Source organism: Aquarana catesbeiana, linkage group LG02 (genome assembly GCF_042186555.1).
Source record: "Aquarana catesbeiana isolate 2022-GZ linkage group LG02, ASM4218655v1, whole genome shotgun sequence".
Classification (NCBI taxonomy): domain Eukaryota; kingdom Metazoa; phylum Chordata; class Amphibia; order Anura; family Ranidae; genus Aquarana; species Aquarana catesbeiana.
In genome coordinates, this window is record NC_133325.1 from 106925031 (window position 1) to 106944184 (window position 19154).

General features: G+C 43.5%; 1 protein-coding gene across 1 annotated transcript in view; it reads right to left on the reverse strand.

Moving 5' to 3' along the window:
* The window catches only part of KL (klotho), an 87848-nt gene extending 86446 nt beyond the window's left edge, over positions 1-1402 (reverse strand). The window contains exon 1 of the mRNA XM_073613340.1: positions 605-1402. Within this exon, the coding sequence (XP_073469441.1) occupies positions 605-1321 (717 nt within the window). The 5' untranslated portion in view covers positions 1322-1402. The remainder of the gene's footprint in view (positions 1-604) is intronic.
* Positions 1403-19154: the final 17752 nt, after the last annotated feature.

A 19154-nucleotide genomic window follows, 5' to 3' on the forward strand; every position in this document is an offset into this window, starting at 1 on the left:
TCCCGCAATGCGCGCAGGAGCCTCCAGTCATGGCATGATCCCTTTAGAAAGGGCACGATCGTGTCCTTTCTAAAGTGTGCATGAGCCGATGACATCGGCACACGCGTATAATGTAGATATCTCCTAAACTGAGTTTAGAGTTTACAACCACTTTAAGCACCACTGTAAGGGTTTCATTTTTGCTACTGACCAGCATTTTCCAAATGATCTCCAATGAATTGGTTTTAGTAAGGGTTCCCCAAGAACTGAAAATTATTTTACGTGGTCCTCTGAAATGAACAGTTTGAGAATGACTGGGTATGTATATAAATAAATAAGACAATTAGTAAATTGGTACATACATAAAATAATAAGATAAGGAAACTGGTAAGTGACTATCCTACTGACAGTTTATGTCAGTTTTTATCTGGAAATGGGAACTTCATTTGCCCTACACCACATCTATTCAACAGGTGCATGATTAGATCATATCCAGTACATGGACAGGAGAGATAAAACATTCAATAATGTAACATATTTTAAAGTTAATGTAAAAGGTAACATTATTTTTATTGGAATGGAATATAAATATGCACAGAAATACACATCTCTGACACCTTCTTACCTTAATGAGATTGTGTCCAGCTCTGAACCCAAGCAGTTTATCTCCTTTGATGCCAGGGGGTAATCTACCAGTGGAATACCCATGCCATGCCACCACATAAGGGTTGTCAATGGTAATCCAGTACTTGACATCCTTTCCAAAGAGCTTGAAGCACGCCCTGGCATAACCTTGGAAGATGTCCACCATGGACTCATTAAGCCATCCACCATAGAGGTCCTGCAGCCTCTGAGGTAAGTCCCAGTGGTGGAGGGTGACCACCGGCTCTATACCCACCTCCTTCAGCCTGTCAATGAGTGCTCGGTAATAGGAGTGCCCTGCCTGGCTGTGCCCATCTTCTGTCCCATTAGGGAACAGCCGGGACCAGGAGATGGAGAACCTGTAATGGGATACCCCCAGGATCTTGAGAGCCTCCGTGTCCCTGAACAGGTTGTTGTAGCTGTCACTGGCCACATCTCCAGTGGCTCGTCCTTCTTTGTGGCAGTAGGTGTCCCAGATGGATGGTGCCCTACCATCCTGCTGCCAGCCACCCTCTACCTGGTAAGCAGCTGTGCCCACAGACCACATGAAGCCTGGGGGGAAGGTGTCATAGAGGAACAGGTTATCCTTAGGGTAAGGGAGATTGGCAAACCTTTCCCATACATTCTCTGCATTCCCATGCCAGACACCGAGCCCACAGCAGCATGCCAGCCACAAGACTAGTGCTCTGACACCTGTCATGTTCCAGGAGTGCCTATGCTGCTGCCACGATCCAGATGGATTTATCAGCTGCCAACCATGAGCTACGATCAGTCCCGTATAGCAGGGAGGGACTGGCCATTAATAATTAGCCAGGAGCTCAGCAAGTGCAGATTGTGCTGTGCCTGCGCTGTGCTGCTGATCAGTGTGCTGAGTATCACTTCTCCCTCCTCCTCCTCCCCAACGGCATATATACAGGGGCACCCAGGACTGGACAAGGGCAAGGTGCTGCAGGGACTGGCAGAGGACAGGTACACACAATTGTATCATATCAAATCATTTCCAAAGTCTCAATCCACTCAGAGCAATAATACCTTTCATAGTTTTCCTTCTGAGTTGGATTGCAGTGTTTATATGATTATATGATAGTACAGCTTATATAATAAATTAATTATATAGATATCTATAGATATCTAGATATCTATAGATATCTAGATATCCATAGATATCTAGATATCTATAGATATCTAGATATATATCTATATCTATCTATATAGATATAGATATAGATATATATATCTATATCTATATCTATATAGATAGATAGATATAGATATAGATATATATATATATATAGATATATATATATATATATAGATAGATATATAGATATATCTATATATACCTATAGATAGATATATAGATATATCTATATATCTATCTATATATATATATATATTTTTTTTTTTTTTTTTTTATGGTTAACACACACACACACACACACACACACTGATCAGTTATAACATTTATGACCACTGACAGGTAAATGCTAATGCCATGTGAAAGTGGTTGGGATATATTAGGCAGTAAGTGAACAGGTTGTCACTGAAGTTTACTTGCTGAAAGCAGAAAAAATTTGCAAGCATAAGGATTTGCGTGGGCACCCAGGACTGGACAGGGGCAAGGAGCTGCAGGGACTGGCAGAGAACAGGTACACACTATTGTATCATATCAAATCATTTCCAGACACAAACTCAACACAAACTCAGTCCACTCAGAGCAATAATATCAATCATAATTTTCCTTCTGAGTTGGATTGCAGTGTATACTGTATATGATAGTATAGTTTATATATATATATATATATATATATATATATATATATTACACACACACTGATTAGCCATAACATTTATGTTGGAGTTGGATTGAAATAAATATAAATAAATAAATAAATATATATATATATATATATATATATATATATATATATATATATATATATATATACAGTATCTCACAAAAGTGAGTACACCCCTCATATTTTTGTAAATATTTTATTATATCTTTTCATGTGACAGCACTGAAGAAATGACACTTTGCTACAATGTAAAGTAGTGAGTGTACAGCTTGTATAACAGTGTAAATTTGCTGTCCCCTCAAAATAACTCAACACACAGACATTCATTTTCAAACCACTGGCAACAAAAGTGAGTACACCCCTAAGTGAAAATGTCCAAATTGGGCCCAAAGTGTCAATATTTTGTGTGGCCACCATTATTTTTTTAATACTGCCTTAACCCTCTTGGCATGGAGTTTGCCAGAGCTTCACAGGTTGCCACTGGAGTCCTCTTCCACTCCTCCATGATGACATCACGGAGCTGGTGGATGTTAGAGACCTTGTGCTCCTCCACCTTCTGTTTGAGGATGCCCCACAGATACTCGATAGGGTTTAGGTCTGGAGACATGCTTAGCCAGTCCATCACTTTTACCCTCAGCTTCTTTAGCAAGGCAGTGGTCATCTTAGAGGTGTGTTTGGGGTCGTTATCATGTTGGAATACTGCCCTGCGGCACAGTCTCCGAAGGGAGGGGATCATGCTCTGTTTCAGTATGTCACAGTACATGTTGGCATTCATGGTTCCCTCAATGAACTGTACCTCCTCAGTGCCGGCAGCACTCATGCAGCCCCAGACCACGAGACTCCCACCACCATTCTTGATTGTAGGCAAGACACACTTGTATTTGTACTCCTCACCTGATTGCTGCCACACACACTTGACACCATCTGAGCCAAATAAGTTTATCTTGGTCTTATCAGACCACAGGACATGGTTCCAGTAATCCATGTCCTTAGTCTGCTTGTCTTTAGCAAACTATTTGCAGGATTTCTTGTGCATCATCTTTAGAAAAGGCTTCCTTTTGAGACGACACCCATGCAGACCAATTTGATGCAGTGTGTGGCGTATGGTCTGAGCACTGACAGGCTGACCCCCCACCCCTTCAACCTCTGCAGCAATGCTGGCAGCACTCATACATCTATTTCTCAAAGACAACCTCTGGATATGATGCTGAGCACATGCACTCAACTTCTTTGGTCGACCATGGCGAGGCCTGTTCTGAGTGGAACCTGTCCTGTTAAACCGCTGTATGATCTTGGCCACCATGCTGCAGCTCAGTTGCAGGGTCTTGGCAATCTTCTTATAGCCTAGGCCATCTTTATGTAGAGCAACAATTCTTTTTTACAGAACCTCAGAGAGTTCTTTGCCATGAAGTGCCATGTTGAACTTGCAGTGACCAGTATGAGAGAGTGAGAGCGATACACCAAATTTAACACACCTGCTCCACATTCACACCTGAAACCTTGTAACATTAACGAGTCACATGACACTGTGGAAGGAAAATGGCTAATTGTGCCCAATTTGGACATTTTCACTATGGGGTGTACTTACTTTTGTTGCCAGTGGTTTGGACATTAATGGCTGTGTGTTGAGTTATTTTTAGGGGACAGCAAATTTACACTGTTATACAAGCTGTACACTCACTACTTTACATTGTAGCAAAGTGTCATTCCTTCAGTGTTGTCACATAAAAAGATAAAATATTTACAAAAATGTGAGGGGTGTACTCACTTTTGTGAGATACTGTATATATATAAAATAGAACAAATTATATACAGTATGTCACAAAAGTTAGTACACTCCTCACATTTTTGTAAATGTTTTATTATATCTTTTCATGCGACAATATCTTTTCATGTGACAAGGCCCCGAGAAGTAGGGGTCAAAAGAGCATTGGTCCTACTACTCTTTTAACTATTTTTAAAGCATAGCTATTCAATAACTATTAGCAAAGCCACAAGATACTGAAAAAAAAAATAGTTAGTATAAAACACAAACAGAAGGGATGTTAAAGAGCATTCAAAGCCAAAACTTTTCTTTTAGCTGTAGATCAGTAGGAAAGAGATATCATCTATATCAGACTGATGTCAGACTGGCGACTCTATTGCTAGCGATCCTTTCTCTGACAATTTGTCAAACTCGCCAGGGGCAGGATCACTAAAAGGCTGCTTGTCTTTCCCTATGGAATGGCTCCCTCTGTTGCTGAGGCAGCTGAGGAATCATTCCCATCACCAGTGATTGAGATTCATAACGTTCAGGCCAGCAACAGAGCAATATCTTGCAGCCTCTGGCTACAGCGAGAGATTCTAAGGACCAACTAGAAGCCTTTTTAACCACTTCAATACCAGGCACTTATGCACCTTCCCGCCCAGACCAATTTTCAGCTGTCAGCGCTCTCACACTTTAAATGACAAATACTCAGTCATGCTACACTGTATCCAAACAAAATGTTTATCATTTTCTTCTTACAAATAGAGCTTTCTTTTGGTGGTATTTAATCACCACTGGGTTTTTTATTTTTTGCGATATAAGCGAAAAATTTGAAAAAAACACACTTTTTATTTAGTTCCTATTGTAAAATTTAGCAAATAAGTCATTTTTCTTCATAAATTTGTGCCAAAATATATACTGCTACATATCTTTGGTAAAAATAACCCAAATTAGTGTATATTATTTGGTCTTTGTGAAAGTTATAGAGTTTACAAACTATGGTGCCAATCACTGAAAATTGATCACATCTGATCACACCTGATGTACTGATGTCTCATTTCTTGAGACACTAACAAGCCAGGAAAGTACAAATACCCCCCAAGTGACCCCTTTTTGGAAAGTAGACGGGCCAAGGTATTTACTAAGAGGCATGGTGAGTTTTTTGAAGTTGTAATTTTTTCCCACAATTCTTGGGAAAATTAAGATTTTTTTTTTTTTTTACACAAACTGGTCATATTAACAGGTTGTTTCTCTCACACAGCATATGCATAATTGCAACTACACCCCAAAATACATTCCTCTACTCCTCCTGAGTATGGCGATACCACATGTGTGAGACTTTTACACAGCCTGGCCACATACAAAGGCCCAACATTGAAGTAGCACTTTCAGGCGTTCTACAAGCATAAATTGCACATATCCTTTCTCAACCACCTATTACATTTTTGAAGGCCCTGGAGCACCAGGACAATGGAATTATCCACAAAATGACCCCATTTTGGAAAGCACACACCCCAACGTATAATCTATGAGGCATAATGAGTCTTTTGAACGGTTCATTTTTTTCCAGAAGGTTTTGGAAAAAGTGGAAAAAAAATGAAAATGCGTTTTTTTTTACACAAAGTTGTCCCTTTATAAGATATTTATAACGCACAGCAAGTACATAGCAAAAATGACACCCCAAAATACATTCTGCTACTCCTGAGTATGGCGATACCACATGTTTGAGACTTTTACACAGCCTGGCCACATGCAGAGGCCCAACATCCAAGTAGCACCTCCAGGCATTCTAGCAGCATTAATTACACATATCATTTTCTGACTACCGATCATATTTTTGGAGGCCCTTCATATTTCTAACACATAGCAGGTACATACCAAATAACAAAAGATTACCTGTGGTTTTAGAAGTGCAGTGGTCCACAGAGGAGAGCATCGGTCCAGGCAGCAGGAAAGAATGAGGTCAGCAACAGCAAAAGCAATCATGCAGGCAGCAGGCAGGAATACTGTCCATAGTTCGTACAGGCAGAGATACTGTCAGAACAGCCAGAGCACAGTCAAAGCACAGGTACAGGTAGCAGGCAGAGGTGTCCCGGCAGAAATACTGTCCAAAGTCAGTAGAGGCAGCAGGCAGATATATGGTCAATACAGCCAAAGTATTGGTCCAAACAGCAGGAAGAAACATAGTCCATAATGTCATGGGTGATTACAGGCAGCAATATGGTCAGCACAGCCAAAGTATTGGTCCAGGCAGCAGGAAGGACCATCAAGCTTAGGGCCAGGGGGACAGGGGTAGAGGCTTCTCCCAACCAAATTGCTTTGAAGCCTCCGGGCAACCAAACCCTGTTCTGGGAGCACAGAAAATGAAAAACTGGTTTTCTTTACTCAGAACGCTATTCTGAAGCCCCTCACATATGTGAGACCCCTGTGTACTTAAGTAGATGGCCAAAAGATCAGTCCAAGTGGCAGGCAAAAGCATGGTCAATTAACAGGCCAAGGTCGGTGCACGTGGAAGTCAGAAGCGTGGTTTAAATCTGCAGGAAGATGCATCGTTGGTAAACAGGCTGAGGTTGGTGCACGTGGAAGTCAGAAACGTGATTTAAATCGGCAAGCAAAGACATCGTCGGTAAACAGGCCAGGGTCAGTTAATTAACATAGTAGCAGGCAAATGGGGAAATGGCAGTCTGTTAATAATAAGGGGAACTAATATTGGATGGATGGATGATAATTTTTGAAGCAATCTCCGATGCACAGGCCAGGTTGGGAGGGACATTGGGGACAATAATAGCTGGAATCTCTTCTTATTCCTCCTCTGCTGCATATACGGCATTTCTGTTTGCGTCTTCTTCCAGATTCTGTGGGGGGAATGCTATAGGGAAAGTGTTGTTCGTGAAGTCTACTCACACTATCAGAGCGAATGCTTCCTGGGGCGGGACCTTGTTGGTAAATGAGGGCAGTGACGATATCTTCAATATACTTGAGGTAGATGATTTGTTGGTTTTGAGTTGCTTTTTGGTAGCAGACAAACAAATTAAAAAGGGCCATGTGAAACAGGTGAAACGCAATTTTCTTGTACCAATAACGGGACTTTCTGGTTGATAAATAGGGCTGTAGCATATGCATATTGTAGTCGTGGACACATTTGGGCTTTACAATGGGGCCGCGTCTTCTTTGGATCTCCACCACGGTGTCATTGTGGATGGTAGGGAGGATGTGGACATCTTTCTTGTCCCTCCACTTCATGGCCAACACCTCCTCGTTCCTCATGAATGCCGATTCTCCATTTTGCAATTTTTTTGTCAACAGATTGTATGGGAATCCCTTACAGTTTTTTTTTTAAGGTACCGCAGGGCGGGGTTTTTTTACTGTAAAGATGACGAAAAAGGGGCAGGCTGGTATAATAGTTGTAGACATATAAATGGTATCCTTTTTCAAACAGGGGGTATGCCAGCGCCCAGACAATTTTCCCACTGGTTCCAATATATGTGGGGCAGTCACAGGGCTGGAGCTGGGAGTCTTTGCCTTCATAGATCCGGAATGTGAAGACGTATCCAGTGGCTCGATCACATAATTTTTTTAATATCAGCCCATACCTGGCTCTCTTGTTTGGTATATACTGCTTGAAGTGCAGTCGGCCAGTAAAATGTATGAGGAACTCGTCCACACAAATTTTTTGGTCTGGGATGAAAACTTCTCTAAATTGCTGGGAAAAGGCATTGATTAGGGGGCGTATCTTGTACAATTTGTCGTGGTTGGGATGATCTCGGGGAGGGCACTGTGAATTGTCTTTGAAGTGGAGAAAACGCATAATCATTTTGTATTTTGTCCTGGACATGACAGCGGAATATATGGGCATGTGTTGGATGGGGTTGGTGGACCAATATGCATGGACTTCGTTCTTTTTTGTAAGCCCCATATTGAAAGTAAGGCCCAAAAACAATTTAAATTCATCCAGTGTGACACATCGCCACTGGAACATGCGTGCGTAGGAAGAATTGGGGTTGGCAGCAATAAATTGGGATGCATACAAATTAGTTTGATCCACCATATTCTGCAGAAATTCTTGTGGGAAAAATAAAGAAAAATAATCGAATTGAGAAAAATTTGTAGTGTGGGGCTGCACACCTGGCTGTGCGGTGAAAGGGGGAATGATAGCAGATCCTGAGTTGGCAGGCAACCATAAGGGGTTTGCCAGGGCATCGGGAAGGTAGGACTGGATTCTTCGGGTTGGGCGTGTGTATTTCCAGTACTTGTACTGGCCTCTTCTTCCTGGGGTCTGGCGCTGCTGGTGGTGGGCAGATCTCCTGATCTTAGTCCTGATCTTGGTCCTGATCTCATTCTTTTGGGAGGGACGGTTTCCTCCGCGGACTCGGACTCTGATCCACTATCCTCCACTGGCTCGTATTCCGAACCAGAATCGGATGATGGGAGCTCCCCGCTGCTCTCATCCTCTGACATGGCAAGAATATCATATGCCTCCTCAGATGTGTAAACCCTTTGGGACATTATGGCAGTGCTTACTGGTGGGCCTGTGTAATGGTACTGCTGGTGGTAGTAGTACCGATGGAGGTATTAGCCTGTGTGGTGTACAGATGGCGGTATGGGTGGTGGTGGTACCAATGGCAGTACGGGTGGTGGTGGTGGTACCGATAGCCGTACGCGTGGTGGTGGCAGTACGGGTGGTGGTGGTACCGATGGCGGCATAGGTGGTGGTACCGATAGCGGTACGTGTTGTGGTGGTACAGGTGGTGATAGCGTTACAGGTGGCGGTACAGGTGGTGGTGGTACCGATGGCGGTACCGACGGCGGTACGGTTGTTGGTGGTACCGATGGCGGCACTCGTGGTGATACTGGTAGCGGCCTGTGTGGCAGTATAGATGGTGGGCCTGATGGCGGTACTAGTGGCGGTACTGGGGGTGGTACCAATGGTGGTACTGGTAGCCGTGTGGCGGTACCGATGACAGTGGGCCTGTGACAGATGGGCTGATTGACAGATGGGCTGGTTGACAGATGGGCTTGTTGACAGCTCGGCTGATTGACAGATGGGCTGATTGGCTGGGCTGTGTGACAGGTCCTCTTTATTGGGGGGGGCGTGTTGTGCACAGTAAAACAGTAAAGTCAAGATACTGATCTCACTTACTGATCCCTGCTGTCTTCTCACACGATCGGTGTGTGAGGAGAGAGCAGGGATCAGATAGTAACTACTGATTTGTTTACATTTGTGACCGGCTGTGATTGGACACAGCCGGTCACGTGGTAAACAGCCAATTTTATTGGCTGTTTTTTACCATGATCGGGGAAGCACTGTGTCTGAGGGACACACACCGTCCCCGATCCCTGCTCTGCGCGCCTATGGCGGCGCGCACAGAGCTCGCCGCAGAGAATCTTGTGTCATGTGATCGGCTGTCATTTTGACATGGCCAATCAAGTGGTAAACAGCCAATTAAATTGGCTGTTTAACGTGATCGGGGAAACCCTGTGTCCGAGGGACACATGCCGTTCCTGATCGCCGCGCTGCACGCCCCCACGGCGCACGCCGGCATGTTATCCTGCTGGACGTCATATGGCGCCCAGTCAGGATAACGCAACCACTTCCCGGACATCAATCTGCTATTGACCAGGCGCGATGTGGTTAAAGATCTGGCCAAAGGCAATTTGTCTGTAGTGACGTAACTGCCCATAAACCTACATTCAGAGATTTTATTCCTAGAAGCTATAGCACAGTTTCTATGAATGGTGGGCAGAAAGGGAGAAAGGGTGGGCATAAACAACATTCTTGATAAGTGCATATGACAGGTCCCTCAGCTATTTTAACCTCCCCCAACGCTGTATCCGCCTGCTTGAGCTACACTGTTAGTGTAGCGCCAGTCTTATGGGACGGACTGGGCTGAGAGGCAAATTAGTCTAGCGCCCCCATAAAGCGGCTGCATTGCTTCCGGTATGCGGGCGGCCGGCATTCCGCAACTGTGGTGGGGGGGCGCCGCTTCTAATTTTGACTGTCCTATTATCCTGGACCACAAACCTTCCTCACTGTGCTATATGTTTTCTACTGCACCATTGGCATGATTATATCTTCTTAGTCCACTCCATAAAATTATCAGAAATTTGTGCTTAACCACTTGCCGCCCGCCATATAGCAGAATGACGGCGGCATAGTGGTTGTGTTATCCTGATCATATGACGTGATCAGGATAACAGAGCCAGCACGCGCAGTCTGACGCACCTCAACTTCGATTGTGGTATGAAGCCTCTGACAGAGGCTTCTTACCACGCGATTAGCTGTGACCAATCACAGCTGATCATGGCGTAAATCAGGAAGTGCCGGTAAACGGCTTTCTTCGGTTCACGCTGACAGGGAGAGCCAATCGGCTCGGGGGTCTATGCTAATAATCAGCACATTGATTATCAGCACAGCCCCCATCAAAAGATGCCCATCAGCTGCCAATCCATGCCCAACACCTGCCAGCCTGTCCCCATGATAAACAAATGTCAGTGCCAATCAGTGCCCACAACAGTGCCCAAAAAAGTGCCAATCAGTGCCACTCAGTAATGCCTGTCTGTAGCTCCTCATCAGTGCTGCCTATCCAGTGCCACCTATCAGTGCCCATCAGTGCCGCCTATCAGTGCCGCCAGTGCCCATCAGTTTTTTTTTTTTTTAAATGGTTGGCCTTTTTTAGTTTATAGCACAAATATAAAAAAACGCAGAGGTGATCAAATACCAGCAAAAGAAAGCTCTATTTGTGGGAAGAAAATTATAAAAATTTAGTTTGGGTACAGTGTTGCATGACCGCGAAATTGTCATGCAAAGTGCGACAGCGCTGAAAGCTAAAAATTTACCTGGACAAGAAGGGGGGAAAGTACCTGGTATTGAAGTGGTTAAAGCAGAACTAGAGGCAACACTTTTTTTTTTCATTTTGGATAGAGTAAGGGAGGGTTTTAGCCCCTGTCAGTTTATTTTTTTACCATCCCTGTCTCATTGCAGAGATTCCCCTTCACTTCCTGCCCCATAGCCAAACAGGAAGTGAGAGGAAATCTATGCAAATGAAGGGAATCCATTCCCCCCCCCCCCAGGCCCTCACAACTAGTGTCCCCACTCGAAAATTTCAGGGCGGGTCTTAAACAGCAAGGGGTGTGGTCTTGGCAGGAAGGGGTGGGTCATATTTAAATTAGGGGGTGCACAAGCTTAGTCAGGCTTAGGGCAGCACAAAACCTAAATACACCACTGACCTCCCCCCTAGCCGTAATATTTTGGAAAGGGAGGAGATCGGAGGAGGAGGATTTCAACCAAGCAAGGAGCCAGTAGCAAAAGAGACACATCGGATTGATAGTAGGGTTAAAGGGGATGCATTAAGGTGAGAAAACACCTTGCAGTGACCGGCCCCCAGCCCCCCCCCGTCTTACTTACCTGAGCCCTGGAACTTCACACGCCTGAGACGCGCTCTTCCTCTGCCATGGGTTCTCGGCTCTTGATTGGATAGATTGATAGCAGTGCAGCCATTGGCTCCCGCTGCTGTCAATCAAATCAAATGGTGCGGGCGCCGGGGGACGGGCCAAGTCCAGCATTCGTGTCTATGGACGCAAGTGCTGGACTCGGGAGCGTGCCCGCAAGGTAACCCCCCCGGGAAAACGCTTGTCCTATTGGGTTATCTGATGTGGGGAGGAGCCACGAGAGCCACCAAGGGACCCCAGAAGAGGATGAGGTAAGTATGATATGTTTGTTATTTAAAAAAAAATAAAAATGAGCCTTTACAATCACTTTAAGTTTAGATTTGCCCCTAAATTGTCACGCCTCTTAAAAGTGATCCATGTTCAGAACGCTTTTCAGACGCATTTTAACAGATGCTAAGGAGGCAACGTGACATCTCCTCACCGTCTGTTTTAACCCTGTATTTACTACAGCAACACACCACAACCATATGCGTTGCACACGGCTGTGGTGCGTTTGTGGCACTTCCTTATTCGTGTGGGGAGTAGGGTGTTTCATTTTTCCAAAGATGTGATTTTCATATGACTTACGCCCTGAGTCTCAGTGATGTAAAAGCTATATATGCCACATTTCAAGAAGATTGGATAATATTTAGGGGTTGCACACATTGATCACTTTTATCAAAGCAAAGTCTGTGGGCTTCACTTGATAAGAAGTCATATACAACAATGCTGGATAAAGAAAGTCCCGTTCAAGGCTTTCTAGAAGAACAACGAGTGAAAATGGTTAACTACATCCAAAATGTCCTAAAAGACGGAAGTCATCCAAGAGAAGACTACAAAGAGTTATTACAACTCTCACTCCTGTACCTAGGAGGTTGGTCTAAAAACGACTTCAGTTTCAGGATCCCAGGGGCACTGCATCAAGCAAAGTGGATGGCAAAGGCAATATATGCACTTAAAATTGTCCTCTTCACTAGTTGAATATTCCTCAACGACAATTGGAAGGAATGAAACGGGTTGCACATTTTGTCAGCTTCATATATGTTCGCTTTTGGCATGAGGTAGTTGTAAGTCGATGGGCTCCAAAGAATGATTTGGATATGCTTTTGAGCACTTACCCAGATGCAGACATCAAAAAATGTGCTCTCACCGTTGCTAAGAGACACCTTTGGTATCTGTCAGAAACAAATGTAGGATTGGCTTTTTTGGACGAACGTATTACTCAGGCTGTTAAGGAAAATATGACTAAAAATTTAGAAACCAAACCTGCAAAAAAAAAGGAAGTGAAACGATTAGAGGGTAAAAACATGGTTTTTGAAGGAAAAGACCAGAGCCATTTAGTTTCTAATAAAACAAAGACGTTCTTTGAATTGTTTGGGATCCACAACGTGACAGAATACAAGGGATAGCATCGTTCAAAGTTGATTAATATAACACATTTGTGTATAGTTTTAATAGTATTTAGAGTTAAAAGTAAAGCAATAAAAGTAATTAACACTAAAAATCATATTTTTTGCCTACTTTTACAAAACAGATCAAAGTGTGCAACCTCTAAATATTATCCAATCTTCTTGAAATTTAGCATATATATCTTTGATATCACTCAGACTCGGGGCGTAAGCAAAGGCTGCAAAAATTTGACAGTTTATTTTTTTCCATTAGAAAATGAAACACCCTAATGGGGAGCTATAGTTTTTGCCATGGGTGTGAAGCGTAGTGAATGTGGTGAATTTTTACTTTGCAAAGATTAACCAATCACGCGCAAGAAAAAATAAAACCAGCATTTTTGTTTGCACATGATTGGATGATGGAAGTCAGCAGAGCTTTACCACATTAACCACTTGACCTCCGGAAGGTTTTACCCCTTTCCTGATCAGGGCATTTTTACTATTCAGCACTGCACCACTTTAACTGACAATTGCACGGTCATGCAACACTGTACCCAAATGAAATTGTTATAATTTTTCCCACAAATAGAGCTCCTTTTGGTGGTATTTAATCATCACTGGATTTTTTTTATACTATATAAACAAATAAATACTGAAAAATTTTAGAAAAACATGTTTTTCTTAGTTTCTGTTACAAAATTTTGCATAATCTTTCTTCATAAACTTAGGCCACAATGTAGTCTGCTACATTTCTTTGGTAAAAATAGCCCAAATCAGTGAATATTATTTAGTCTGTGTGAAAGTTATAAAGTCTGCAAACTATGATATATATTAGAAAATTGATCAATCCTGATGTACTAATGATCTATCTTAAGGCCTTAAAATGCCAGGACAGTAAAAATACCCCTCATATTACCCCAATTTGGAAAGTGGATAGTCCAAGGTATTTAGTAAGGGGCATGGCAAGTTGTTTGAAGTTGTAATTTTTTGTCACAATTTTTTGGAAAATGAAGAAATTAAATAAAATTTGTTTTCACAACATTTCCATTTTTTTTGCATATGGACACCAGTGCAGTACAGCATCATCATATGACTAGTGTGGTGGTGATCAGGGATACTGACTGATGACAGTATGTAAATAATAAATAAATTAAATAATTTTCATTTTCATTTTTAAAACATATTTTTCTCTTTTTCTATTTTTTTTTCTTTTTTTTTACAATTTTCCTTACATACCCTAATCAGAGTAGTTCAGTGTCACTATAGTGACACTGTATTACACGGGGGGGGGGGGAGGGGGTTGTTGGTATCACATGGTACAGGGTGCTGTGATTGGCCCAGGTATCGTGTGATCACCAGTAACAAATAACAGCTAACACACAGTAGTACACAATGATATCATGAATGGATTCCATTCATGACTGTTTACTAGGTGTCATGTGATTGCACAGAGATCCCCTGGTATCTGGGTCACTCACAGATACCCGTCTGCTATGTGTCCCAGGGGGTGTGCCAGTGCACATGAGCAGGGCGACGTACAGGTACATTGTGGTGCCTACTACAGCCACTGGCCAGCAGTAGAATTAATGTTGGCCAATCAGCAAATGGCTAAAGCATTTGTAAAGGCTAATTCTTTTTTTCTAAAATAACAAACATGTTATACTTACCTGCTCTGTAAAATGGTATTGCACAGAGTGGCCCTGAACCTCCTCTTCTAGGGTTTTTCGCTGGCGTTCTTGGCTCTTCCTCTTCTGGGTGTGCCCCCATAGCAAGCTGCTTGCTATGGGGGCACACCTGTGGATTTGCTCCCAAGCCGCACTGTGTGCATCCAGAGACACACACAGTGCAGCTTGGCACCACCCCCAGTTCCCTCCTCAAAGGATTTGATTGAGAGCAGCAGGAACCAATGGCCGCTGCAAATGAGCTGGAGCGGGACAGGGCTCATATAGGGAGGTTAGGGGACAATTCAAATACTGGGACATTTCTTACCTTAATGCAGGAAATGCCCCAGATGAAGTTCTACTGAACGAAACCAGTTCTATTGAACGAAACCGGTCAGGTAGACTGAACTAGCTCCACGTTACTGCGCTTCTTGGATGTATTTGTGATCACATACCTTATCTCACCTGTTTATATCAGCATTGATGTAAGTGTTTTACCTTTTACAATAAAACCCATAGTTGATGGTTTTACACTATGTGGCGGCCTTTTTCTTTTATGAATAGTGTAGTCCATGATTGGGTCCAGTGACAAGGTCGAACTGAAGCTGGCATCACATGTTTCCTGAGAGTGACCATGTTCCCAGTTTCATGTCTGTTTGACTCCGTGTCGCTGGCATTGGGTCCACTGAGTCTGGTAAGAGTATCCAATTGTTTTCATCGGAGGTGGATTCACACTCTATGGTGATTTCTTACTGGATGGTGACCTGTCTTTCAGAGGTTGAATATATCTTCAATTTCAACATTGATTTTTACCTAAACACTTGTGACTTCATTTCACCTGTTTGGACTTTTTTTTTTTTCCCTCATGGGTTATTTATTCGCAATGCCATTTCACATATATGGACTTTTTAGTGTTTTCAATTTATGAATTGTATTTATATTCATGTATTGCTGTTTGCACCTAGCACTTTATTTTGCACAGTCAATGTGTTATACTTACTGTTTGCATACTTGCACAATTTTCTAATATATACACACAATATTGATTAGCGCTGCACTTAATATTCCCATTATCCACTCAATTTGTCTGATTGTAGTGTTTGTAGCTTTTCCTAATCTGTGTAGCGCAATGCACATTTTGAAATTTATATAGTGTAGCACTGGTAGATTTGCAATCTACCATATGTTAGGTAAATTTAGTAACTTGTTCTTTAAATAGGTTAGGTTTGCCTCTGTTTCAGCTTGGCTGACGTTGTGTGTGTTTCCATACTGACCGGTGGGTGTCGCTGTTATCACTGGCCAGTGTTGGAAAGGCAACGTGTCGAAGTGTATGGATGCTCTTCTGTCCCGCCGACAATTCGGTGGAGGTGGTCCTCCGAGTTGCATTCTGGGCGAGGGTATTTATGGGACAGGCGCCATATTGTGTGGTCGGTTTTTACAGCCACCTGCTGGCCCTCCTGGCCGACAGGTATGCGTTAGAGAGCTATCTCGTGGTCCTCCTTTCCGGAGGCCCACATCGCTGCGGCGCAGAGGTGGGCCCAGAAGCTTATCTGGGACCTACCAAAGCAGCCGAGGAATGGTCCTATCCAGAAGTGAAGAAGCTGGACAACCGAGGAGATCCCAGGGGAGGACCTGTCATGGAAGGTTCACGCAGCGTGCTGGTCTGGAGAGGGGCCTGGTGACTCGGTTGGAGGACGTATCCTAAAAAGTAACTATACAGCATAGTGTTGCCGGGTTGGCTTAAAGGTTCAAGCACTGTAACTGACGTTCATTGCAGAAAACCAATACATCCTGTGGCAGAGGATCGTACGGGTTTATCCAGAATAAGTCTGTGGCAGAGACTTTTGTTCGTGCTACGTACTTGCTGCTAGGCAAGTGAGAGAGGCCTATCCAGGTGAGCAAAGAGTGTGTCCCACGAGAGGAGTGCATCCTATTGTAATATCCAAATTCTACCAGTACATTTGTCAAGAGTTTCATAAGAAGATATTTGAGTTTCTTCTGCGGTTTCCCTTCCGCCTCTTTCCTGCTACTTCCTTAGTAAATCGTTAATAAAGCATTGAAAATGTGTTCAAGTGTTGGTGCGTGGATCGTCCAGAGGTAAACTCAACGGAACCCTAGACCCGGTGCCGGTAAAACAGAGGGAAGGAGAGTGAAGGTAACAATCCCGCTTAAACCAGCAGCTCCACCGAGAGTTAGTGCTACATATATATATATATATATTTTTTTTTTTTTTAAACGGTCCCTCATTGCACTTTGAATTTATTTAGAATAGCTTGCAAGCTGCCCATAGAGCCCCCTGTTCTAAAGAAACACCTAGAAAACAACTGTTTTAAGGTAAGCTGTGTGAATGAGAACACATAACAAACATTTAGTGGGGGGGGGGGGGGTTATTACATTTTACTAAAAAGTGTGAATAATTATTTAATAACCTTTTTTTTATTACAATACTTCTCTGCCCCTTCCTGCTCTGCTTCATTGTGACTGATAGTTACTAAGGGACAGTAAAAAGTGTAGGGGGCCCAGCTGAGCAGTGAGCACCCACCCAGGAGCAGCAGTGATATCTGCAGCCCTTATTCTTACACCCCAGTCTTTTGGCAGATGCAGTGTTCCTTGCCTTTTAAAATGAACAGTGAAGTGGCTTTATTGGTTGGTATTTAATACAGGCACGTTGCAGGTTTTGGAAGGACCAAGTTATGGTAAAGAGAACCATGCAAGCATAAGAAACATGAAGAAAATCTGTAATACATAGACTTCTATACGTGTTACATTTTTTGCATACTAGGAATAAATAGTCACAAAAGGGAAGTACAGGGTGTGACATGGAACAATACAGAAGCAATGTGGCAGAGATGATTCCTCTTGGAAAAATTAAGTCTACAATGGCCAGTCACTGTAACTATTTGCATTCCAGTTAAGATTTTGATAACCAAAGAGTCTGGACCAAAGTCAAAAAATCTGGGAGCCTAGATTTCCAAAATTACAATGAACATTACTGAGAACAGGTTCTCTTTGATGAAGTCTTCTACCTTCAGAGAGAATGTTGAAAATTTGCATGCTTTCTGCTGCTGACTGGCAGATCTTACCACAGAGGTTACCCAGTCAGCAGGTATAGTGGTTATACTGGTTCCAGCAGCTCCAAGGTATCCACTATAGAAGGTACTGCTTTAGCTTTCTTTGTCAAAATGCACCCTAGCTTCAGAGACCCATTGCCTCCTGGAAAACCATTGTCTCTCAAGTGACACTACTTAGTATTCCCCTTTGGACCTGTGGGGAGGTAAAGAGCAGAGGAGTTGGACCAGCACACACAGTAATTGGACACTCCCAGAAGAGGAGTGGGCTATGATTTGGCAAGAGAGATGGGGAACTGCGGATGAGCTATCGAATCAGCTTTTCCTGGAGTGGTTAAAATCCCAAGGAAAGCAAAGTAAGCAAAATAATTTCTGAAAAGAAAGTTTTGCAAGTATACATTGAAAATACTAAATTTTTCTGTGTTTTTACCTGCAATTTGTTTAAGTTGGTGACAGAGATTCTACCACTTCCGGACCAGTGACGTACTTTTGCACTGCTGGACTTCAGGTGGTTATACCGGGATTATGCCTGCACTTGCAGGCATCACCCAGGTACTTTTGTTTAGAGCCAGTGGTAGGCTCTGTAGCACCCCCTAGCTAGGTGCTAGTGTACATAGATATTAGTGTAGGTAAATTTGGCTTGGCTGGCAATCAAGTCTGGGTGGAATCTTGGTCAGGGCTGGGTGACTCAGGGAGGCTGGATGACTCAGCAAGCAGCACCTTTGGTAATGCCACCTACTCTTTGGAACATTGAAGAAGCTTCCAGAAGTAGAGGGAGGAGTTTAGGAGGAGCTTCTTGGAGTATTGATGAGGGCCCCAGCCAATCCCCAGCAAAGTGGGCTAGCAGGGGGCAGGTACCTCATAAATACTCATGGGTCATGCCAGTAGGGGCAGTTGGGTGGAAGATGGAGAACGAGTGCTGAGGAGGCTGTCGGTGGCCCTTGAGGGTGCCCCCTAGTCTGAGGGGTGGCCTGGGGCTCGGGTGCTGGAGGGACCCTCTACAACACACAGAGGATATTGTTCCTGGAGGCACAGGAGCAAGGAGAGAACAGCAAGAGCAGGTCAGCACATCCAGGAGTTCTCCAGGAGAGTCAGTCGGATGGGCTGGTGAGTGAGCAGTCTGGGACGACTGTGGTGTCAGTCTGGGAGGACTGTGGAGTAGTAGCCAGAAGGGCTAGTGAAAGGGGCATTTGCAGCCAGGCGGGCTGGCAGTGCTTGAAGAGGTGGTGCTGGGATCAGTAGCCACAGGAATAGAAGCTGAACACTGACTTTTGCTACACATTTAAAGGGGCCTCAGGTTCCTGCCTATAACAGACTGTTGCTCTAGGATCTAACTGAGTACTGTGTCAGGATCATCTTTTTGTCAAGTGTGCCAGTGGAGTTCTGCAAGCAAGTGTGCTGGAGGAGCAGAGGAGTGTATAAAGACTATATATAGAAAAGTT